At 45.2% G+C, this 24677-nt stretch overlaps 1 protein-coding gene across 2 annotated transcripts in view; it reads left to right on the top strand.

The window, feature by feature from the left end:
- Gga2 (golgi associated, gamma adaptin ear containing, ARF binding protein 2) overlaps nt 1–24677 on the top strand; it is a 40547-nt gene that overhangs the window by 4500 nt on the left and 11370 nt on the right. Inside the window, exons 2-9 of one of the 2 annotated variants that reach the window (XM_008843816.3) lie at nt 5863–5947; nt 6713–6788; nt 8466–8564; nt 9951–10074; nt 12726–12829; nt 15476–15556; nt 15996–16133; nt 21967–22048. In XM_008843816.3, coding sequence (XP_008842038.2) covers nt 5863–5947; nt 6713–6788; nt 8466–8564; nt 9951–10074; nt 12726–12829; nt 15476–15556; nt 15996–16133; nt 21967–22048 — 789 coding nt within the window. The remainder of the gene's footprint in view (nt 1–5862; nt 5948–6712; nt 6789–8465; nt 8565–9950; nt 10075–12725; nt 12830–15475; nt 15557–15995; nt 16134–21966; nt 22049–24677) is intronic. The other variant, XM_029568688.1, reaches the window with a different exon arrangement.

The raw sequence follows: 24677 nt of genomic DNA on the forward strand, positions 1-24677 counted from the left end.
TAAAAAAAAAATTTTTTTTTTTTTTTTTTTTTTTTGGTCTTTTTGGGACAGGGTCTCTGTAGCCCCAGCTGTCCTGGAACATGTAGAACAACAGTCTGGCCTTGAACTCACAGAGATCTGCCTGCCTCTGCCTCCCAAGTGCTGGGATTAAAGGTGTGCGCCACCACGCCTGGCTTGATTTGTTTATTTTTATTTTGTGCATGTGAGTGTTCTGCTTATATGTATGTTAGTGCACCAGTGGGATCAGTGACCTTGGATGCCAGAAGAGTTAGTTGACATGTGGGTGCCAAAAACCGAACCCAGATCCTTTGGAAGACAAATCTCATGTAACCCAGGCTGATCTTCAATTTGCCCTTAGCTAAAGCTGCCTTGAACTTTTGATCCTCCACCTCCCAAGGGCTCGTAGAGCAGGTGTTAGTCACAGCTCTTGGCTTTGAGGGTTCCTTTAAAGATTAATTTGCTATATTTGTGAATATCAGAAGTAGTGAAAAAACTTTCCTCCCTAGTATGTCTTTATCTGTTTTATCTTATCTATTTTTATTTTTTGAGACAGGGTCTCTCTGTAACCCCAGCTGACTCACTATGTAGACCAGACCGGCCTTGAACTCACAAGAGATCCACCTGTCTCTGCTGGGATTAAAGTTGTGGGCCACCACACCCAGCCTATTTTTAGTTTTTTATGTGTCTGAGTGTTTTGTCTACATGTATGTATGCCATATGTGCAATGCCCTGTAGAGGCCAGAAGAAGGAATTGGAGCCCCTGGAACTGGAGCCATGAATGGTTGTCAACTGCCATGTGAGTGCTGGGAATTGAACCCAGGTCCTCTGGAAGAGCAGTAAGTTCTTAACTGCTGAGCCATCTCTCTAGCCCCCCAGGCTAGCTGTTTTTAAGGACATTTTGCTCCCTTTGGTCTCAGAATGTGGGTTCTAGCTCTGGTAATGCTGCCAGGGAGGCAGTAGTACAGTGAACATTGAGAGTAAAGTGGATCCCGTTCTTCCTTCTGCCTGAACCTGCTTCCAGGTGATGCATCCCTGCTCCCTTCCAGCTCCTTTTATTCCTCCCCCGAGTCTTTGGATTGCAGCCTATTTGTTATTAGCTTCTCCAGAGCTGAGCTCACTCTCCTCAGGCTTGACAACATTCCTTCGGGCTGTAGGGTCCTTGGTTATAGCTCTCGGAAAAGATTTCCTTATGCAGTATGCACTGCTGGAAGGTTTAGTTGGGCTCCCAAGGTGACTACTCAGGCTGCAGGCTCCACTTGCCAGCACACACTGTTGCTATTGTCAGAGTCATGACCCTCGCGGTTGCTTGGTAGCTAGTTAAGATGATTTGGCTTCTCAGTCATGCCAGGATGAGCCATTTCACTCACCGCTGGAGTCTCAGCTGCTTTCTTAATACCTCTGGCCCAGAACAGAACAGGAACAGGCTTGCAGCCAATCACAGGAGCAGTTGTTATTAAGCAGATGTATGACAATAGTGTTATCTCTTAGAATCCCTTTTTCTGTTCCAAGCCATCCTCAGTAAACCACCTTTGAGACTGGATGGCCATTCTCAGTGCCCTGAGGACTGTGTAAGTCACAGAACAAAGAAGGAATCCTTTGCTAACTGGGCCCTTCTGGCCCCCTAGCTCCACCTTGGGTCAGATTTGTGTCAGATGTGGGCAGCTGCTGTTAGTTTTGTCAGACCCAGTTGCTGTGTCCTCTGGGATCATTTTCTCTTTAGTTGCTTGAGACCTCTGAAATAGCTTGGGCAGGCTGGGATTATGTGTTGGGTATTTCAGAACTGAAATAGCCACCTCCTGAGCCCAGCTGCCCAGCTCTGCACAGCCCAACAGGACCTTTTCATTCAGTGGGTGTCTGCCAGTGATGTTCTAGTGCTGAAGCAGGTAGAGTTAAGACTCACCTTCCTGCCTTGAGGGCGTGTGTAACTTCTGGAAAGAAAATCAAATTCCTCTTGCTCTACCTTTGTCAGGGATCCAAACCCCAGGGCTAGTCTTGGTGGTGCATGTTTTTAATCCCAGCAATGGGAGTCAGAAACAGGTAGATCTCTAAGACCAAGGCCAGCCTGGTCTACCTAGCAAGTTCCAGGCCAACTAGGGTTACAGGGAGACCTTGTTTCAAAAATAAACAAACAAAAACCTCAACCCAAGGACTTGGAGCCAAGGCTGAGCTGGGACCAAATATTTGTTTCTACCATTTTTTGCTTTGTGCCTGGGCCCATTTTCTCAGCTGGTGAGGGGTGACACGATAACACTGATGCCAGCTGTCCTGAGGACATCTGGCATAGTACCCTGCTCAAAAGGCAAATAGATAAAGAAAAAATTGCCGGGTGTGGTATACACCTTTAATCCCAGCATTTAGGGAGGCAGAGGCAGGCAGCTCTCTATGAGATTAAGGCTAGCTGGGTCTACATAGTGAGTTCCAGGCCAGCTGGGGCTACAGGGAGACCTTTTTTTTTAAAAAAAGTGACAGCCACTACTATTACTTATTTGGGGACCATAGTAAACCTTAAGCAAGTCCACCTCTACTTTTTAGCAGATAGAAAAGAAACTATCCTACATCTTGAAGAACCTTTAGTACTTTGTCTTGTTAGAAACCTCAGAGATTTCTAACTTTGAAAAAATGGGTGTCTGTTGAGGTTATGTTTCCTTTATTTGCCTGGCCCCCTTTGCAGGGAAGAATGGGGAAGGCTGAATTCTGAATTCTGCAGTCTCTACCTACTCTACCTACTCCTCTGCCTCCAGGTCTGAATTCCTTTGCAGTGTCAACATTGACCTTGTTGTACCTTGAAACTGAAGCTTAAATGGCAAATCACTCTTAGATGATTAAGATACTGAGTCTGAGAATCACTGATTTGAATAGGGATGGTCCTTACCTAAAATAATTTGCTTTACATTAAAAAATTTTTATTACATTTTGTGTGTGTGTGTGTGTGTGTGTGTGTGAGAGAGAGAGAGAGAGAGAGAGAGAGAGAGAGAGAGAAACATGCACAAGTGTGTGCTGGGGTTAATTTTCTCCCTGCACCTGGTGGGCTCAGGGATGTTTGGCAGCAGTCATCCTTATCTGCTGAGCCTTCTCGCTAGCCCCAACTTGTAAAATTCTTTTTGTTTTATTTTTTTTGAGACAGGACCCTTCCTTCCTTCCTTCCTTCCTTCCTTCCTTCCTTCCTTCCTTCCTACCTACCTACCTACCTACCTACCTACAGGGTCTCCCTGTAGACCCAGCTGTCCTGGCACTCATCATGAAGACCAGAGATCCACCTGCCTCTGCCTCCCAAGTTCTTGCTTGGGACTTGTTGGGAAACCCTGCTGTTAGGGTTGTAGTTCTCCATGTCCGGATAGCCCCTTTTCAGCAGGGGGCCTCCTGCTCTCTTCCTGGCTTACCTGGAAAGTGCCACCAAGCACGGATGCCTGACCTTATTTGGAACATGACCTTTGGCATAGTTACCTGGAGTAAAACTACCCCAAGGTGTTTCTTATGTGATAGGAGCCCACTGCCACATGTAAATAAAGCATACTATGAGCACCTATCAGCTGAGGCTTTGGCTACTGCCTCCACACTATAATTTCTCTAGTTCTCCCACTGAATAAACGGAGCTGTTTCACTGTGTCTGGAGCTGTTTCACTGTGCCTGGGACCAGCCTCCCCGGAAGGGCTTTCTTCCGTCAGTGCTCACTGGCCGTCCTGACCCCATTCGTCGCTTCTGCTCCCCCTGCCCTCGTGGACCGGTGGCCAACGACCCGCGAAGAGAGGGGGAGACCCCCTCAGGGACTAAAGGTGTGGGCTACCACACCCCACTAGACAGGATCTTTCTGCAGCTCCAACTGGCCTGGAACTCACTATGTAGACCAGGCTGGCCTCAGTCTCACTGAGATCCAAGTGCTAGGATTAAAGGTGTACACCACTACACCCACCTTTCACTTAGAAATTTTGAAGTGTAGGGTTATTGACATGTACCCTTATGGGAATTCAGGGAGCATCTAAGTTTTGCACCTGTGTGGAAGGCATTGTGCTAAGCTCTGTAGGAATATGTGGCTTCTGTCATATATTCCTGTTAGGTACAATAAGGCATATGTACAATGTTTACAGGAAAAGGCAGAGACCATTAAAATAAAAGTGTAAGCTATGCTTTTGTGATTACTTCTGTGCTGGCACTTTAAACATGCAACACTGGCTACTCAAGTCATATGACAGTCCCATGAGGAAGATACTCTGTTCCTTATTTTATCATTGAAGCTGAGGTTCAGAGAGTTCAAGGACATTAATTGATGCCTGTGATAAATTAGGATAGAACTAGATATTCCCACCATGAAGTGATGATAGGGGAGCATTAAAATGCCAGTGTTATAGTCAGGCATAGTGTGTACCTACACCTGGGGAGTTGGAGACCAGCCCAGGCAAAATATCGGGACTCTGTTAAAAAAGGAAACCACATGTGGAGCATCTGTTTTGTGTGGTGCGAGACAAAAAGATCAGGGAAGTCTCTTTTTCTTTTAATTTTATTTTTATGATACGAGAGTTGGAACCAGGGCCTCACGTACACTAGGCAAGGACTGTATCCCTTAGTTACATCCCCATCCCTCAAGGAAGTCTTTATGGAAGGGTGTTTGAATTATGATCTGATTGGCAGATAGGATTGGGGTGAGGGAGCTGACAGTCACATTCTTTCTGTATTTAGAATGGAGTCCATAGATAAGCCCTTTGACTCTTACATGACTTCCACATGATGTGAATGTGACTTCATTAGGAAACAGTTATTTGAGTTGCTGATGGGACACTGACTAATTCTAAGGGAGGGGATTTGCTGCTGGAGCCGTGGTGGTGGGGGGTATGTTTCTGGAGACAATTCTAATGAGTTTTTTAAAAAATATTTTATTTATTATTTTTATTTTATGTGTATGAGTGTATTGGCTGTATGTATGTGAGTGCACACCCGTGTTGTGCAGTGCCATGGAGGTCAGAAGAGGGCTTCAGATTCCTTAACTCCTTAACTGGAGTTAAGGACAGTTTGTAGCTGCCATGTGGGTGCTGGGAATTGAACCCAGTTCCTCTGCAAGCAGTCAGTGCTCTTAACCGTTGAGCCATCTCTCCAGCCCCGAGTCTTTTTTTATTATTACATTTTATTTGTGTGTGTTTGTACACGGATGCACACCTTAGTACACGTGTAGAGGTCAGAGGACAACTTGCTGGAGTCAGTTTGTTTATTCTACCATTGGATTAAACTGAAGTCGTCAGACTTGGGGGCTAGTGCCTTTACTTACTTGCTGAGCCTTCTCACTGGCCCTTTGATGAGTCTTGAAAGTGGGCTTTTGAGAGGAAAGGAGAGGACCTCTAGGCAAAAGGAATAATACCAAGATTCAACTCAGAATCAGCCTCTCCTCTCCTACTCTGAGACGCAGGCCAGGACAAGGTAGACAGCTCAGTCAAGGATGTCGTAGGGCAGGTGGGGACCAAGACAGTCTAATATGGAAGGCTGTTGTCTTTCTGTCATGTAGCTAAGAAACTGACAGCCTCCCAGATGCTAGCCCATGCCTACTACATTGCAGGGCTAGCTGGGGGTTCCTGACCTGCTCGTAAAGCCACACACAGACCAATCTTTGCCCTGTAAACAGGGCCGTCACTTGTGAGTTAATTTTCTCACTCATGCATCCAGTGTATCTTCAGTAAGGACATACTGTCTCCTCCATATGGTTCTTGACTGTAGTGAACAACACATACATGGACCCTGCCCTTTTCGGCTATCTGTCCGCTGATCTGACTGACCCCTAGAGCTGTGACTTCACAGCCCTGGGTTTCCAAGTTTGTGTGGAAGGCATAAATTTCTTTTGTTACTCTTTGTTTAACTTTATTGCTGGTTTCCTTACAGACAAAGCCACAGACCCAAGCATGTCAGAGCAGGATTGGTCAGCCGTCCAGAATTTCTGTGAGCAGGTGAACACGGACCCCAATGGGTAAGGTCATTCTCTGACGCACTTGACTCTGAGGGCGCCTAGGCTGAACTCAGACCCTTGGTTCTGAGGAGCTGCAGTTGGGAGCTCTTTTATTCTTTTTTCCTTCCACAGTCTAAGCGAATTGGTTATGGATTAAAAACAATAATTGTTTTACAACTATTGCTTTTTTTCTTTTACTAAGAGTTTTAAAAATTTTGTTATGAAACAAACTGAGGTAGGTTTTGTAATGATTGAAACATTAATGTATTTGTCATAATTTAAATGAAGTCTTATATAGGAGAAAGCAGAAAAAGGGCAAGGCTTTATTTTATTTGCAGTGGTGGGGATTGGACTCAGGGCCTCCTGCTAAGCATGTATTCTACCAATGAGCCACATCTCCACCCCAGAGTATGATTTTATTGAATTTATTTCCCAAATCCCTGAATAAGAAGTAAACAGTAGTCATTCGTCCAGATGTTAGAGCTACATGGTGCTAAATGGTCAGCTGTTTCTGAGTGTGCCCAAAGGGTATCCCTCTTCCTGCTCTAGTGTTCACTAAGTAGTTGTCACAGGATCGGTGGGCAGCTCTGTGGGTGACCAAGGGAAGGCTAGGGCAGAAGCTGACCTCAGGTATGGCAGAGGTGGAGGTGTCCATCCTTCAGGGGCTTGTGCCTGAGCTCTGCCAGGTACATTCCTCCTCTGCCTTGGGACAGCATCCTGGAAGAGAGGTAGCTTGGGCAACAGTACTCTGCTAGACTGCTAGGTCTTTTTTTTTTCCCCCCTTAGCCCAACACATGCACCCTGGCTACTGGCCCACAAGATTCAGTCTCCACAAGAGAAGGAAGCTCTTTATGCCTTGACGGTGAGTTTGGCTGGCTCCACAGCCTGTGCTTTCCAATCTCAACTCTAGAAAGAGCACTGAGGGCATCAGACAGGTTCTCCTTTCCAGACCTTGACAGCAGGCTGGAGGGAGTTCAGGGCCTCAGTGCCCATTTCAGATATGTTTCCCTAAGATGGTGAGCTTTCTTTGGGAGAAGCAAAGGAAGGGATTATTTCCATTTGCCCCCTTGGATTAGGACTGGCAAATGACAGCAGTAACACAAATGAAAGACAGGGCAGGAGAGTGTGTGCTTTGTGTATACAAGGGAGCTACAGTGCAGGACTCGTTCATGGGTGCTGGCCTGGATTTAGGCTCAATGTTGCTAGAATTTTTACTTTCTCAAAAGAAACTAGAAGTCCAGATTGTAATATAAATCCTCTGAATATGTAGATGTTGATGGAAACTCTTCACACACACACACACACACACACACACACACACACACACACAGAAAAGCTTAAGTCAGTTTTATTGGAATTACTTAATATGGGTAAAGAGTTACTTACAGGAGCAGAAATGACTCAAAGACAGCTATATCACTAAAAGCTACATAGCATGGGTGAAAAGCTCATGAAAGATGGAAACCTGGAGTTTACTTCACTGCACACCTGCTCAGCAGGTGGGAGAGCATCTTATCTCTGCTATTCTCAATCTCTCAGCAGTCCTTAGGGCACATAATATGCTTGGAGAGGGAAGAGGGTAGTGCTAACTGGTCAGTTTTAGGAACTTCTTAAAGCTTTTCAGTTGTTTCCTTCCTGAACATAATGGGCTTCTTTGTCAGATGAAATGTCTCACCTCCCCTTGAAGAGCCTGTTGTTTTACCTCCCTTTTAATTACCATTCTGCATGTTAAAGAACTGGCCTCCAAAATGGAATGTCTTATCTCAGGAAATGGCTACATAACAGCCAGCCTGGGTTTTATAGCAAGATCCCATCTCTAAAAAGTTGGTAATTGTACCTGTAATTGATGGTATAGACCTGTAATTGCAGCATTCTAGAGCTTCCAGAAGCAGGAAGATTGCCAGAAGTTTGAGGCTAGCCTGGACTACATAGGGAGGTCTAAGCCAGCCAGGGCCATGTAATGAAGCCTCTGTCTTGAAAATAAAAATGGTTCATTTGACATGTTGAGAAACAGTAATGACTCAGGTAACGAGTGCAGTCCCAGCTTGTCTTTGAGTGCTGGGATGATGGGATGAGTTCTTGGGTGAAAATCTGCTCAGGAGTTATCTTAACACCCCACTGAGCTACTTTTGGATGCAGACATGGCACTTCTGAACAGGTGACATTGTGTTTTGGTTTTGTTGTTTGATACAGGATCTCTGTAACTCAGGCTGAATTTGAACTTAATATAACTGAAGATGGTCTTGAACATCTTATCTTCCTGCCTCCACTTAAGTGCTGCAGTTACAGGTGTGCACACCCAGTTTATACCATGCTGGGAATGGAACACAGGGCTTTGAGCATGCTAGTCACGAATACCAGCTAAGCTACACTCAACCCAACAAGATTTTCTTGATCTGGAGATGTTTTCTTTCGCAAACATCAGGGATCTTGAGAAAGAACTTGAGGAAGGGTTAGCTGTGATTTCACTAGTAGATGCCCACAAACCTCGAGAGCCCCGAGTCACTGGCTTTCTCTTGTGGGGATCCTGTGTCTGCAGGTGCTAGAGATGTGCATGAACCACTGTGGGGAGAAGTTCCACAGTGAAGTGGCCAAGTTCCGCTTCCTGAATGAGCTGATCAAAGTATTGTCGCCAAAGGTGAGTACCTGGACTTGGCCTGCCACTGTACTGCACCTGTGTCCCACCTTCAAACTTGTCACTCTGCAGACCAGACTTAGGTCTGTACATAGACAGTGCCTGCCCCTCTGCCAGGAGCAGAAGTCTAGCATGCAAAACTGTCTCCTCTCGAAGGTCTGGAAGGGCAGCCATGCTCATTGGCTAACCTCAGACCTCTAGTTGTAGCATTTCCATTTTCACGTTGAAAATGGCATGACCTGTTGGCCTATAGGAGGTGAGGGGCTCTAGCAGGACGCTGGGTTTCCTGGCAGAGATAACAGAGTGGTAGGCAGGTGTGACTGTTGAACTTCATTTGGCTTCTTGCCTTGTCCCTGTAACTTTCCTCCTGACACCTGTCTTAGTTGTTACTCACATGCAACCAGTGTTGATTGACTCTTGCTTGCATGGAACCAGCCACAGTTCTCTGACACCTGGTGTGTCCTACAATTCAGGTGAATTCTGACCCTACCTGGTCTTAAATACTTCTTATACCTTCACATGAAGAGCTCTGTCCTGCCTTGCCTACCCATTTCAAGTGCCAATCCCAAGCTTTGGGTGTCTTCAAGGTACTGTGCTTTGGCACTTTGGACTACCACTTGGTGGTTTTCATAACCCTTGCTCTCTAGAACACAGGAAAGAATGTATTGCTGCCCTTTTACAAAGGATTCAAATGGAAATGACCCAGGGTTTGGTGTGGGGAAAGGCACTGTATGCCCTCCCACTGTATCCCTTTGGTTTGGGGATTTGTTTTGTTTGTTTTTGTTGGATGTGGTTTTTGTTTTTGTTTTTGTTTTTTGAGACAGGGTCTCCCTGAAGCCCCATCTGGCCTGGAACTCACCCTGTAGACCAGGCTGACCTCGCCTGCCTCTACCTCTGCTGGGATTAAAGGCATGCCGAGCTTTTGGGGTGTGTTTTGTTTTGTTTGTGTTTTGGAGACTGGGTCTCACTGTTTAACCCTGACTGGCCTGGAACTCAAAGATTACCTGTCTCTGCCTCCCGGGTGGTGGGACTAAAGGTGTGTGCCATCATGCCTAGCATTATTTTGGTTATTTAAGACAGGCTTTCACCATGTAGCCCAGGCTGGCCTCAAATTTGTGGCAATCCTCCTGCCTTGGTCTCCCAGCTACTAGGATTACAGGCATTAAGGCACTCTACTCACCTGTGTGGCGAGCTTTAATTTTAGTGGTGGAGACTGGTTTCTTGAAAGCTAGACAGGCTCTGCAATTGTGTGCCAGTGAATTTGGCCTCTAGGTGTGTCTTCTCCGTCTGCTAGGACAGTTCACTTTGGGACCCAGGAACATCTTTAGTGGAAGTGTTGGCCAGGTGGTTAAAGTCTTATAGCTCTATAATTCTCCTTTTCATTTGTAGTACCTGGGGACCTGGGTTACAGAGAAAGTTAAAGGAAGAGTCATCGAAATCCTCTTTAGTTGGACAGTCTGGTTTCCAGAAGACATCAAAATCCGAGATGCTTATCAAATGCTGAAGAAACAAGGTTTGACTGTCATCATTCACGTCAGATTTCCCTTTTTCCATAGTTTTGTTTTGTAGGGCAGGGTCACATGTAGCCCAGCCTGGTCTGGAACGCACTGTGTATCTGAGTGCAACCTTGAACCTCCTGCCTCCACCTACCATGTGCCACCACTTTTTTTTAATGCAGTGCTGGTGATTGAGCCCAGGGTTTCATGCATGTGATACAGTATTCTACCACTGGAGCTTCTCCTTTATAGCTCAGGCTAGGGTCAGCAAAATGGCCCAGTGGATACAGGTGCTTGCTACTAAGCCTCACAATCTGAGTTCCATTTTTGGAACACATGGTGGAAGGAGAGAACCAGCTGTCACAAGTTGTCCCCTCGCCTCCACATGTGAGCCATGGCACATGTGTGCCCCTTCCCTCCCTTAAGTAAATAAATACATTTTAAAAAATACACATATGTGGGACTGGAGAGATGGCTTGGTGGTTAAGAGCACTGACTTCTTGGAGAAGACCCACATGGCAGCCAAGAGCCATCCTTAACTTCAGTTCCAGGGGAATCTGACACCCTCTTCTGACCTGCGGCATTGCGTGACATGGGTGCACTTACACACATGCAGGCAATACACTCATACATATAAAATAAAAAATAAAATATATATATAAAAAAATATATATACACATACATACATACATACATACATACATATGTAGCTCAAGCTGGCCTTGAACTGATGATTCTCCTGCCTCTGCCTCCAAATGCTGGGACATGCCCAGTAACTGTGTTATTACAGACTTGCCTCCCACTCCTCCTTGTTGGCACTGTCTTTTCTTAGATTTCAGGCTAATTGGTTGTTGATCTGTTGCTTCAGGAAAAGTTGTTAAAGTGCAAGTGCCTGGTGGTGTCTTGGTTTTGTCAGTGTTCGGGGTTTACACCCTCCTGCTTCTGTGTGTCCTGTCTGGTCCTTGGCTTCCTTTCATGTCAGGCTCTTTAGAAGAAGGAATGGGCTCAGCACTGCTGTTTTCCCTTGTTGCATGCACTCATAGTCTTTTCAGGGAGCTATATCAGAGGCCACATAGTCATCTCTAGAGGCTGGAGGTTATATACCTGCCTTAGACTGTAGAGTACAGCCCTTGGGGACAGGTCTGCTCTGATGTCTCTGGTTTTGTGGCAGTTCCTTGAATTCCTAAGATGATAGCAGAGGGGAAAGGGACTGGGGAGGTAGGTCAGATAAGAGTGTGTGGCTTGCAAGCATGAGGAATCTCTAGTGCCCATGTAAAAAGCTGGGCTTGGCCATGTGTGCAGTACTGTAGAGGGTGGAGGCAGGTTTGCTGACTCCCAGCCTAGCTCCAAGTTAAGTGAGAGACCTTGTCTTTATTTTTTATTTTTTTGTCTTTTTGAGACAGAGTCTCCTTGTAACCCCAGCTGGCCTAGAATTCACTCTGTAGGCCAGACTGGCCCTGAACTCACAGAAATCCACCTGCCTCTGTCTCCCAGTACTGGGAGTAAAGGCATGTACCACCACACCTGGCTTAAGACCTTGTCTTTTGAGACAGAGTCTCCCTGTAGCCCCAGCTCTCCTGGAACTCACTAGGTAGACCAGACTGGCCTCCGTCTCAAAGAGATCTGTCTGCGTCTGCCTTCTGAGTGCTGGTATTAAAGGTGAATACCACTGTGCCTGACCTCTAGGACTTTGTTGTAAGAGAATAAAGCTGGGGCTAAAGAAGTGACTGAGCAGTTAAGATCACAGAGGTTGTGAGTTCAGTTCCCAGCACCCATATCAGGTGGCTTACAACTGCCTGTAACTCCAGCTCCAGAGGATTTGGTTCTTCTGGCCTCTGGGCACTATACTCATGTGCACAGACAGACACACACACGTATACCTAACTAAAAAACAATAAAATGAAATTTAAAAAAGAAGGTAGAGAGTGATAGACCAATATATTTAGTGTCTTCCTCTGGCTTTCTAGGGTATGCACACATGTGGGCCTACACCTGGGAAAGGTATTTTAAATTAGATCTCAGGGGCTGGGAAGATAGCCCAGTGGATAAAGTACTTGCTGTGCAAACATGAAGACCAGAGTTCATATTCCAAGAACCCACATAAAAGTTGGACAAGTGTGGTGGCCAGCTGTAATCCTAGCACTCAGGACACAGTGACATGGTTTTGCTGGGGTTAATTAAAAGTCATTAGTCCAGATTATGTCCATTTATAAAAGTCGTTTCCACAGGATTCCCTGGAACTGGAGTTATAGGTTGTTGTTAGCTGCTATGTGGGTGCTGGGAACCAAACCTGGGTCCTCTGTAGAAACAACCAGTGTTCTTAACCATTGAGCCAACTCTTTAGCCCCCATGATTGTTTTTCTTACAGTATTGGCCATTGAGACGGCTGTGGGAACAGGTGCTTGCCATCAAGCCTGATGATGTGAGTTAGTTAAGAACCTACTCCCACAAGCTGTCCTCTCACCTTCATATGTGCGCACAAGGGAAATGGGAGGTAGGGTCCAAAGCTAACTAGGAAGGGCAGGGCCCATTGTCAGGGATTACCCAAGTCTGCTAATGTCTGACTAGCTGCTTAACATGGTATCAGGTTGTTAGGAATCAGGTTTGTGAACTTTATTCTGGATCCTTCCAATACTGATGCTTTAACTTCATGAATTGCATATTTTAGGGATCATAAAGCAAGATCCTAAGCTACCAATGGATAAAATCTTACCCCCACCTTCTCCCTGGCCAAAGAGCTCCATCTTTGATGCTGATGAGGAAAAGTCAAAGGTAACTCCTTCCTGACCTCTGTGACTGTCCTCTGGTGTCTAAAGCGAGTGTGTGAAGGTGGAGTAAAGAATGGATGTTTCCATGGGTGGACCACATAATAATGTCATGTCCTGCACCTTATCTGTATAACTGTTGTTGGGGGGAAGGGGGGCTCAAGGAAAACTCAAAGGGAGTTTGGAGTGTGGGACTGATGGATCCGGTTCAGTGCATATGGAACTAGGGAGGGTGTGACAGATAGGACCGGACTCTTAATGTCATGGATCTTGCCTTTGTCCTTCTGGAGACCCCCAGGGTTTTTGGTCCTCACACATCATTAAGGAAAGTAGAAGGTACTTAAATCCTAGAGGCTCTAGGGTCCATGGATGTCCTTTCACATGAGTTGTTGACGTTGGTCATTCAGTGCTTTTTGGTAGGCATAGAATCGGGAGGGCTTCATGCATGTACACATTTTTGGAGGCTCTGCCCCTTCTCAGCCTTACCCTTATGTTTATTTTGTTTTACGGAGTTTATGGTTTTGTTTCCTTTTTTTTTTGGTCTTTCTGAGACAGGGTCTCCCTGTAACCCCAACTGTCCTGGAACTCATGTAGACCAGGCTGACCTTTGAACTCACAGAGATCCACCTGCCTCTGCCTCCCAAGAGCTGGGATTAAAGGAGTGTGCCACCACGCCCTTCGGTTTTGTTTCCATTTTTAGATAAGGTTCCTTATAGCCCAGGCTGTCTTTGAATTCCTGATCCTCCTGTCTCCACTTCCCAGGTGCTGGGGTTACAGGCCTGCACCACCACTCCCAGGTTGGTTTTTCTGTTTGCTGGTAAATGCTTTTAGTCCCAAGGTAAGCAGATACCTGTAGATCTAGGTCAGCCTGGTTTATATAGTAAGTTCCAGGCCAGCTGCGTCTTCAGGGAGATCCTGTCTCAAAAAACCAAAAGCAAAGAAACAAAAAGTTTTGCCTGCATGTATGTACCCCATGTGTTGTGCCTGGTGCCTGGGAATGCCAGAAGAGGACACCAGATCCCTTTGGAACTGGAGTTACAGAATTTGTTAGCCATTGTGTGGGTGTTGCTGAGCCCTCTCTCCAGCCCTATTTGTTTGTTTTATTTGTTTATTTTTTTGGATTTTGTTGTTTGTTTTTTGAGACTGTGTCTCACTATGTAGCCTTATTGGCCTGAAACTTGCTATGTAGACCTGGACAGCCTGGTCTGCATAGAGAGATCCTGGTCTGCTCAGAGAGGTCCTGCCTCTACCTCCCCAAGTGCTGGGACTGAGGGCCTGTGCCACCTCACCCAGCTTGGGTTGGCTTCAAACTTAATATGTGCTGAGACTGTGAACTTCCAGTCTTCTACCTAATACTCCCAAGTGCTTTCATTACCAGCGTGCCAGTTTCCATGCCCTTTTTTAGTTCTAGATGCTGAGTGGTTTTCCAGTCAGTGTTGGCAGAATGAACTGTGTGAGCTGCATCTCTCCATGGTCCTTTCCTACTGGTGCCTTGTGTTGCAGTGTATAGGGGAGCAAGGGAGAGATGGTAAAATGACTGCCAAGAAAGGTGGAAGGATTCTCCCTGACCTGTCTGTGTGTTAGTTATGTTTCTCTTTGCTGTGGCAAAATAACCCGACATAATATAAGGAAAGAAGGATTTATTTTGGATCACAGTGTGAGGGTACAGTGCATCCTATGGGGGAAGTCATGGTGCAGGAGCATTGAGGAAGCTGGTCTGCCATCAGGAAGCAGAGAGAAACAAATGCTGGTTCCCTTTTTATTCAGCCTGGGACTCTAGCCCATGGGATGGTACTACCCACATTCTGGGTGGGCCTCCCCTCCTCAGTTAACTTATGGTAATGCCCTCAAAGACTCAACCAGAGGTGTATCTCCTCAGTGATTCTAGTTACAGTCAGGTTGGCACTGAAGAATAGCCATCACACTCTCTAACTCACTTTCAGGGATTCTTGTTTGCTAGGCATCCCACTAGGCTTTGGAATTAAGTGAGAAACAGGATCATTAAAGTCTGTGCCATCTTGGCCCAGGCCATCCTCAGTACTCTTTTTATTGATTGATTGATTGATTGATTGATCGATTGATTGATTGATTGATTCATTCATTCATTCATTCATTCATTCAAACTCACAGAGATCTGCCTGCTTCTGCCTCTTGCTGGGTTTAAAGGCGTGTGCCACCACTCTCTGCCATTTCAGTACTGTTGACGTTTATTCATCTACATTTATTTTTTGCATTGCTGGGAATGGAACCCGGGGCTTTGTGTATGCTCTTATAACTGAGGAACACTCCCAGCCCCACTCTTGGCCCTTTGAGCTAGGTAATTCTCTACTGCAGAGCCTGTGTGCTCTGAAGGATCTTTCAACATCTCTGGCTTCTACCTACTAGATACAACTAATCCCTTTTCTTCATCCCTTTGTGGCATCTGAAATGTCTCCAGATTTTGCCATGTCCTCTAGGGGATGTAATCCTCCATCTCCCATCCCACGAGAAACCCAGCAGTCTTTTAAAAGCCCCAGTACTTACATTCCAGTGTTACTGTATGCTTTGGTAAGGTGCATACAGTGTGGGCTGTTTTATATGTGAATTCTTCTATTGTGCTCCCACTCTGGGCCAGAGGGAATTACAGCTTCATCTGCTCTCCTTCACTCTTTAGCTTCTGACAAGACTTCTGAAGAGCAACCACCCTGAGGACCTTCAGGCCGCAAACCGGCTGATCAAGAATTTGGTCAAGGAGGTGGGCACTTTCCCGTGGTTCTATACGCCCAGCATTTGACAGGGCTGATGGACAATGTATATGGATATGTTCAAGGGTATGAGGTGTGGGCAACTGGCTGCAAGAAGGGATGGTCTTCTCACCCTGAATGGGGACAGCTGTCACAGTTCTCTTGTGCTTCTCAGCTGCTTTTGTCCAAGGCAAAAAAATCACTTGGGAATATTCTGTCCCAGTGAAAAATGCTGGTGTGGACAGGGTCTAGGTGCTAGAGTTTGTTTTTCCAGTAGGACTGAGACAAGGTGTACAATAGAAGAGGTCACCAGGCCCCCACGCTGCATTGTGCTTCCCAGGAATTCTGGGAGAGCACCCCTAGTGGGTATGACTTCCTGAACTCACAGTATCTTTTTTGAGAGTTATCCAGGCATCATCCTTACTTCCAGCCTCTTCTTTTCCCCCAAAGGAACAAGAAAAATCCGAGAAGGTGTCCAAGCGAGTCAGTGCAGTAGAGGAAGTGCGAAGCCACGTGAAGGTGCTGCAGGAGATGTTGAGCTTGTACCGCAGGCCTGGCCAGGCCCCACCTGACCAGGAGGCCCTGCAGGTAACCATCTAGCAGAGACCGTGCTTCATTACCAGCTTGATGGATCTCTATGTATGTGTTCCCACAGCCGCCACCGTGGTCAGGATAGTAACCATGGTTCTCATCCCACATTTCTTGTGTTCCTTTACATTCTTCTTTTCTTTCCTGACACTCCCTCACCTCCACCCCCCCATCCCATTAGCTAACGGTTTACTATTTACCTTCTCCTCTATAAATAGAATGAAACTGTTAAACTTTTTTTTTTATCTTTTTGAGAGAGGGTCTCCCTGTAGCCCCTGGAACTCATTATGTAGTTGTCCTGGAGCTCACTGTGTAGACCAGGCTGGCCTTGAACTCTGCCTGCTTCTACCTCCTGAGTGCTGGGATTAAAGGCATGTGCCACCATGCCCAGCTTCTGTTAAGATTTTTTTATATTTATTATTTTATTTTATGTGTATGAGTGTTATGTCTGCATGTAGGTAAGTGCACCTGTGTCCCACAATGCCTGCGGAGGACAGAAGAGGCTGTCGAATCCCCTGAAACTGGAGTAATGGACAGTTGTTAGCTGCCATGTGGGTGCTGGGATTCAAACCCCCGTCTTCTGTAAGGTCAGTCAGTGTTCTTAACTGCTGAGCCATCTCTCCAGCCCCAAGATTTTTTTTTTTCTTTTTTTTTTAAATTTATAAGTGTATGAGTATTATGCCTGCATGTGTTTAAGTGTACCCATGTTGTACAGTGCCCTCAAAGGACAGAAGAAGGTGTTGGATCCCCCAGAACTGGAGTTCTGGTTGGTTATTAGCTGCCATGTGAGTGCTGTGATTCGAACCTGGGTCTTCTGTAAGAACAGCCAGTGCTCTTAACTGCTGAGCCATCTCTCTAGCCCCTGAACCTAAGTTTTAAATTCTCTTGAGTATACATTTAGGAGTGGAAAGACTGGCTTATATGGTGGCTATTTTCAAAGTTCCAGTTTACAACCCACCAGCAGCTGGCAAGGATTCTAGCTCTAAAATGGTGTCAACATTTGCTATCGTATGTCTCTCTGTGACAACTGTCCTTGATGTCATGTCTGTCTCCTGTGGCTTTCCGTTTTCCTAATGGCCTGCTTCACATTCTTTCATGTGCTTAGTGACCTTTTGGGTCTCTTTATAGAGAAATAGCTGCTCAAAAATCCCTTGTCCATCTATGAATTAGGTTTTTATTTTTGAGTTACAAAGTTTTTCTATATATGTTCCAGATACAAGTTTCTTTCTTTCTTTTTTTTTTTTTTTTTTTTTTCCATTCTAGGCTGTGTTTCCACTGGCTTGATAATTTTTTGTTGTTGTGGGGGTTTTTTTTGGTCTTTTTGAGACAGGGTCTCCCTGTAGCCCAAGCTGTCCTGGAATTCACTATGTAGACCAGGCTGGCCTTGAACTCATAGAGATCCGCCAGCCTCTGCCTCCCAAGTGCTGGGACTACAGCGTGTGCCACCATACCAGGCTGTTGTGGTTTTTTTGAGACAGGGTCTCACTATGCAGACTTGACTGGTCTGGAACTCCCTGTGTAGATCAGGCTGGCCTCAAGCTCACAGTGATATGACTGCCTCTGTGTCTTCCAAGTGCTGGAACTGAAGGCATGAGCTACTACTCCTGGCATTGATAGCTTCTTTTTTTGTTCTTTTGTTTTTTGGTCTTTTTGAAACAGGGTCTCCCTGCAGCCCCAACTGGCCAGGAATTCACAGAGATCTGCTTGCCTCTGCCTCTGAAGCGCTGGGACTAAAGGCATGCGCCACCACGTCCAGCTGATAGCTTCTTTTAAGGCACAAAATTTGTGTTTTTACAAACATGCTCCTATGTGTGTGGGTACACATGTGTGCATGTGGGGGCTGGAGGCCAATCTTAGGTGTTACTCTTGTGGTGCTATTCACCTTGGTTGTGTTTTGAGACAGGGTCTCCTTGTAGCCTCAGCTGGCTTGGAACTCACTATGCAGACCAGGCTGGCCTGGAACTCACAGAGATCCGCTTGCCTCTGCCTCCCAGTGCTGGGATTAAAGGCATGTGCCACCATGCCTGGCCTCTGTTAAGATTTTTTTAAAAAATTACGTGTTTGCATGTGTATCTCTGGGGATATGTGCACATGAGTGTAGATGTTAGTGGAGGCCGGAGACCTCAGATCCTCTGCAGCTGGAGTAACAGGCAGTTAAGATATGCTCAACATGGGTGTAGGGAACCAAACTCAGGTCCTCTGAAAGAGTAGTAAGCACTTTGAGCTGCTGAACCATCCTTCCAGCCCCCATATCTGGCTTTTTTACATGGTTTCTGGGGCTCTAACTCCATCCTCATGATTGTGGCAAACACTCCACTGACTGGGCTGTCTCCCCAGTTTCAGTACATGCAGTGTATTTGTTGTCTGTAGAGGACACCATCAGCTGGCATTTGGGTAGCAGTGTGGCCCTGGCCTGTGGCTCTTACTCTCTCTCTGGAGCTCTGATTTCACCTCACTGCAGGTCACCTCAGCCTTCTCTATTCCTGCTTTCTCTACAGGAGAGGTGGCCTTTTCTTAACTCCTTTGTTTGCCTGTCCTTCCAGTTCACAAGATTGGCAGGAACTTGATAGAATCTTACCCAATTCTCTCTCAATGTGGCCATGTATGTGCCCTGGCTCCCTTAGGCCTTATTGAGGTGGAGGGAATGCAGAAGGTCACAGTGCCCTTGCTGTGGGCCCAGGGCACAAGACTTAACGTTGCTGGACTCCAGGCAGGCCTTGTACCAGGGTCTCAGGAAGGTAGGTCATGGTGTTGATGTCCCAGCAGCCTAACTGTTCCTCTCCCAAAGAAGGGACAAGGGAGTTCTGCAGGCAGCAGAGGGAGGGACTATGAAGCTGCTGAGCTATCCAGAGCATTCTTTTCTTCCTGGGGTGGGGAAAGTGACGTTGAGGGAAGGAAAGGAAGGAAGGGAAGGAAGGGAATGTTCTGGGGGAACCTGTGTGGAACATCAGGCAAGTGTTGTAAAGGGATTGAGCTATCAGAACAGTTAGGACAGGATGTTTAGGCCACAGTGGCAAAGCAGGGGAAGTTCTTCCATTGTTCAATGGCAACAGGGTTAGGGAGAATGGCCTGGGGAAGAGTTGGCTCTTTGTGACTGGAAACAGCTCTTTCCTGGGCTAAGGTCTTTAAAATTTTTTTATTTGAGGGGCTGAAGAGATGGCTCAGTAGTTAAGAACACTGGCTGTTCTTGCAGAAGACCCAGGTTCAAATCCCAGCACCCACATGGCAGCTAACAACTGTCCGTAACTCCAGTCCCAGGGGATCCAACGGCCTCTTCTGTCTTCCTCAGGCATTGCATGACACGGGTGCCCTTACCTGTATGCAGGCAATACACACAAACACATAAAATAAAAATAAGTATTTTTTTTTGCAATGTATATTTTTTATTTAAAATGTGTTTTAACACTACATATGCATTTTTCACCTAACATCTACCCTTTTACATATTAAAAAATAGATTGGTTTTGGTGTTTTTTTTTTAAGTTTAGAAGTTTTTTTTTGTTAATTATTTATTTAATAACGACATACTTAAAAGAAGCATTTCATTACAACAGCATTGACATATTCAATAACAATTTTCTGAGCTAAGATGCATCTTTTTCAAAATTGGCTGTAAATTTTTTAGGTTTACAGTTGAATTGTTACAGTTATACAATATTGTTCTCAGTATAAACCCTATAAGACAAAAAGTTGAGGTTTTAACCTTTAAAAAAGATCTGCATTTCACTGGGCATGGTGGTGCACGCCTTTAATCCCAGCACTTGGGAGGCAGAGGCAGGCGGATCTCTGCCCGGCTCTATATCTTTTAATTTTTAATAACTACATGATTAGAAGAAGCATTTCACTCCAGATTTAACATATTCAGTAACACACTCCAGAGCAAGAGTACATCTTTCACAAGTGGGTGCAAGTTTCTAGGTTCACAGTTGAGGTAATACAGTTATACAATATTGAACTCAGTATAAGCCCTGTGAGACATAAAATTGAATAAGTTTTTTAACCTTTAAAAAAGATCTCCATTTCATTTTAGAATATATTGTTCTTTGCAAAAAGACTCATTGTTTTTGCTACTAACACTGAGATGTTGGCACATGTATCTCTAATCTGTATGTATCCGATTATTACTAGTCATAATCGGTTGCACTTGGATCCTTGGCACCTGTGTATGACTATGAAGTCATTGGGTAGATTTCAGTGGTAATGTTTATCACCTCTACTAATTAGCATGATTTAAATTTCCATGCTTCCTTCTCAAATATAATACATTAAAAAAAAATTTTTTTTGGTATGTGTATATGTGTGTATATATCACACAGAACATCCCAAACCATCTTATTTGACAATACACCCACTTCCCAGATGGCACCCTCCCACAGCTTCCCTCTCCGTTAGAGCCCTTATACTCTGATATCCCTGCTACTGTCTGCTGTGTTGTTGGCACCCCCAGCAAATCACCATTACCTGCCCTTCTGTTAAATCTAGTCAGCCTATCTAGAGGTCTTTGTTTTAGGAGGGTCAGCTGTTCCTCATCTAGCAGCAATCAGTTCAGTTGTCAGTATTCCTTTAGATAAGATTGGGGTCTGCTGTTCATTTTCCCAGTTCTGTGCTGGGTTACAATTTGGGAGTCCCTTTGGTCACCCTGGCCGACAACTCAAAAGAAGGTATCTCCTATCTGGAATTGTTGCTTGTTATGTTTTTTTTTTTTTTTTAATTTTTTAATTTGAAAGCAATTACATACATGTAGCCCCAGTCTGTTTTGTTTTTCTTTTTAATTTTTTTTAACATTTATTTATTTTGGTTGGGGGGGGCTCACATGCCACGGTGCAGTGTGTGGGGGGGTGTGTGGAGGGGGTCCAAGGACAACTTGGTAAAAGTTGTTTCTCTTTTGCCAAAAAGTGGGTTTGGGAACCAAGCTCAGAATGCCAGACCTGGTAGCAAGCACTTTTATCTCCTGAACTACTTCTCCAGTGCTTTTTTTAAAAAATTTTCAAATAAAAGAAAACGTTTATTTTGTGTGTATGAGCATATTATATGTATGCATGTAAGTGCACTCATGTAAGTAAGTGCATTTATGCTGTGCAGTGCCTGTAAAGGCAGAAAAGAGTGTTGGATCCTCTGGAACTGGAGTTATAGATGGTGGGATATGAACCGAGGTCTTCTTGCAAGAACAGTCAGTGCTCTTAACCGCTGAGCCATCTTTCCATCCCCTCACCCCTTTTTGTTACTATTGGAAAAGGTCTTTTTTTTTTTTTTTTAATTTATTTATGCATTTTTATTTTATGTGTATGCGTGTATTGCCTGCATGTAGGTAAGTGTACCCATGTCATGCAGTGACCGTGGAGGTCAGAAGAGGCTGTCGAATCCCCTGGGACTGGAGTTACAGACAGTTGTTAGCTGCCATGTGGGTGCTGGGATTCAAACCTGGGTCTTCTGCAAGAACAACCAGTGTTATTAACCGCTGAGCCATCTCTCCAGCCTGGAATCAGGTCTTAAGGTGGCTTGGACTGGCCTTGAACGCCTGATCCTCCTGCCTCCACCTCCCCAGTGATGAGATAATAGGCAAGCAGCACCACTCTTGACTAGTCCAAATGTTGCTCTTTTTCTGTGGCAGTAAGTACTGGGGATTGAACCTGGGGTGCCGTGCACGGGCCTGCTCTACCACTGAGCTGCAGCCCCAGCCTTCCAATACTGTCAATACTACTACCTCAGACCTGTTGTCATAGATCTGGTACAACCTAAAGAGACTGGTTCAGTCCTAGACTGCTGAGGGGAGGCACCTGGGACCTTGTTAGGGGGCCCAGGTGTGTTTGTGATTCAGGCTCTGTTTCCCCAGGTTGTGTATGAAAGGTGTGAGAAGCTTCGGCCCACCCTCTTCCGGCTGGCAAGTGACACCACCGATGACAATGATGCCCTTGGTAATAACTGTTTCTGTGGGTATAGCAGCACCCTAAGTGCAAAACAGATGCGGTCTTTCCTGCCATGCTGCTGTGGGGCCAGGAACAAGAGAGATGAGCTTTGGGTTCTGTGGTGGCTGAGTGACCAGATCTGACTTCAGAAGAATCTAAACTTCAACAAGAAATAAGATCAGAAAGCCTAGAAAAGGGTAGAAATCTACCATTGTGTGACCCACCATTCCCACAGAAGACTAAGAAACCTGCCCCTCTTTCTTTTTCTTTTCTTGCATGAAAGACAGACCCCTTGGCATGTAAAGTTCAGAGTAGAGATTTACGCTACTCTGCTAATTGCATCCTCTTGTAGTGATGTTTTTTGTTTACTGGTATTAAATTGCCAGTTAAATCAAGAGCTTAGTCAAATTCAAGTACAATTATTCTTATAATTATGTTGTTGTTGGGCTGGAGAGATGACTCAGTGGTTTAAGAGCACTGGTTGTCTTGCAGAAGACCCAGGTTTGGTTCCCACTATCCACATGGTGGCTCACAACCATATGTAAGTTAAGTTCAAGGGCATCCAATGCTTTCTTTCAGGATTCTGCTGACACCAGGCAGACACATGTATATACAAAAAACATGTATATATATATACATTAAAATATAGAAAAGCTGGGCATAGTGGCACATACCTTTAATCCCAGTACTCATGAGGCAGAGGCAGGCAGATCTCTGTGAGATTGAGGTCAGCCTGGCCTATATAGCAAATTCAGGCTAGGTGTGGCTACAGAGAAGTCTGTCTCAAAAAAGAAAAAAAAAAATTAAAGAATATGTTAGTCAGGCATGGTGGTGCAATAGTTGGGAAGGAGAGGCAGGAGGATCTCCCAAGTTCCAGGCCAGCCTGGTCTACATAGTAAGACCCTGTCTCAAAAAACAATAACAGAAAAAAACAAATGTTGTAGCCAGGTATGGTGACATATGACTGTAATTCCAGCACTTTGGCTTCTGAGGCAAGAGGATCTTGAGTTCATTGTCCTCCTGAGTTACATAGCAAAGACCTTGTCTCAAAAGGAAAACAAAAAAGAATACATCATCACAGAGGGTGTTCAGGAAGCCCATGGTGTCAGGTTGTCTGCTTTTTGTGATGTAATTAGTTTCTAACCTATTAGTTGCCTTTCTCATTCCTACAACCAAGTAACTGACAAAAAGCAGTTTAAGGGAGGAAGGGTTTATTTTGACTAATGGTTTGAGGGTGCAATCTGTCATGGCCTGTAAGACATGGTGGTCAAACGTGGAGCTGCTTGCTTACATGTGGCAGATGAGGAAGCAGAGGAGGGGAGTGCTGGTGCTCAGCTGACTCCTTAGGGGGTGTTGTCTACATTGAGAGCCGGTGTCTTCCCCACAGTCCTCTCTGGAAATGCCCTCACAGAGTCACCCAACTGTGTGCCCATGCCCCCAGTGTTACTTCCTTAAGTGGACAGTTGAACATCACAGCCATAACTTCCCCAGGGACTGCAGTGAGGTCAGTGGTAGTCAAATCAAAGTTTGTAAACAGCTTGCACATGCCAAATAAAAACACTTGCCAGCAATTTGAGTCCAGAATTAGCTAGCAGCTTGCAGTCTTCTTTCACAGCCAGAAAATGGTGGGGGGTTGGAAGGGTCAGCAGCTGGTCACTCCTGAGAAGGGAAGAATCTTCCAGCATTTCAATTTGTACGGCTGTTGCTGTTCTCTCTTTACTAAGAGAGGTTCGATTGCAGGTCAGTCTGACCATGGGATAATGCAGTTTTGGAATGCAGTGTGTATTTTACACTATTAAGTATGTCTCAGTGAGAATGCCACATTTTCACTAGATCTGTATTTCCAGATTAGTAAAATGTATAAGTCACGAAACTGGTTCATGTACCAGTCAGTTCTCATAAAAATTTTATTTGAGTGACTGAATCAGATAGTAAGGAGTTCTTCTAACATCGACACCTATATCAACAAAATTGCCAGTTACAAAAGAAGCTTCATCAGCTCAAGGTTTTTAAATTCATTCATTCATTTGGGCTAAGGTTTCTCACTGTAGTTCAGACTGACCTTGAGCTTACAGTAGTCTTTCTTCTTTGATCTCTCAAGTGCTGGAATCACAGATTATAAATAAACACACTAATATTAATGTTATTGTTATTTTTGAGGCAAGATCTCATGTAGTCCAGTCTGGTCTTGAACTTGACATGTAGCTGAGGGTGATCTGGAACTACTGATCTCCTGTATCCACCCCCCAAGCGCTGGGATTTCAGAAGTGTGTGTAGGGGCACAACTAGGGATTGAACTCAAGCCCTTATACATATTAAGTAAGTGTTCAATTTTAGACTAAAAGTTAAACATTTCTTCTGGGCATGTGACTTTAGGCCTATAATCTCAACACCTCCCAGGCTGGTGCAGGAAGCTCACCGGAAAATCAAGGGTAGCCAAGGATAAGCAGTGAGTTCCATCCCTGCTTGTGCTGCTTAGTAAGAACCTGTCTCAACCAAAAACCCCCATTCCTCGCTGAATGCAGTGCTTGGAGTGCTCACTGACGCCATCATGTGGACAGTGTGACATGGAGCTAGACTTTGCTCCTCCACTATTGGAAACTAAGACTTAAGAGCTGAGTGAGGAAGTCTGGTAGGA

This window comes from Nannospalax galili, unplaced genomic scaffold (genome assembly GCF_000622305.1).
Source record: "Nannospalax galili isolate Female #2095 unplaced genomic scaffold, S.galili_v1.0 scaffold381, whole genome shotgun sequence".
NCBI lineage: Eukaryota > Metazoa > Chordata > Mammalia > Rodentia > Spalacidae > Nannospalax > Nannospalax galili.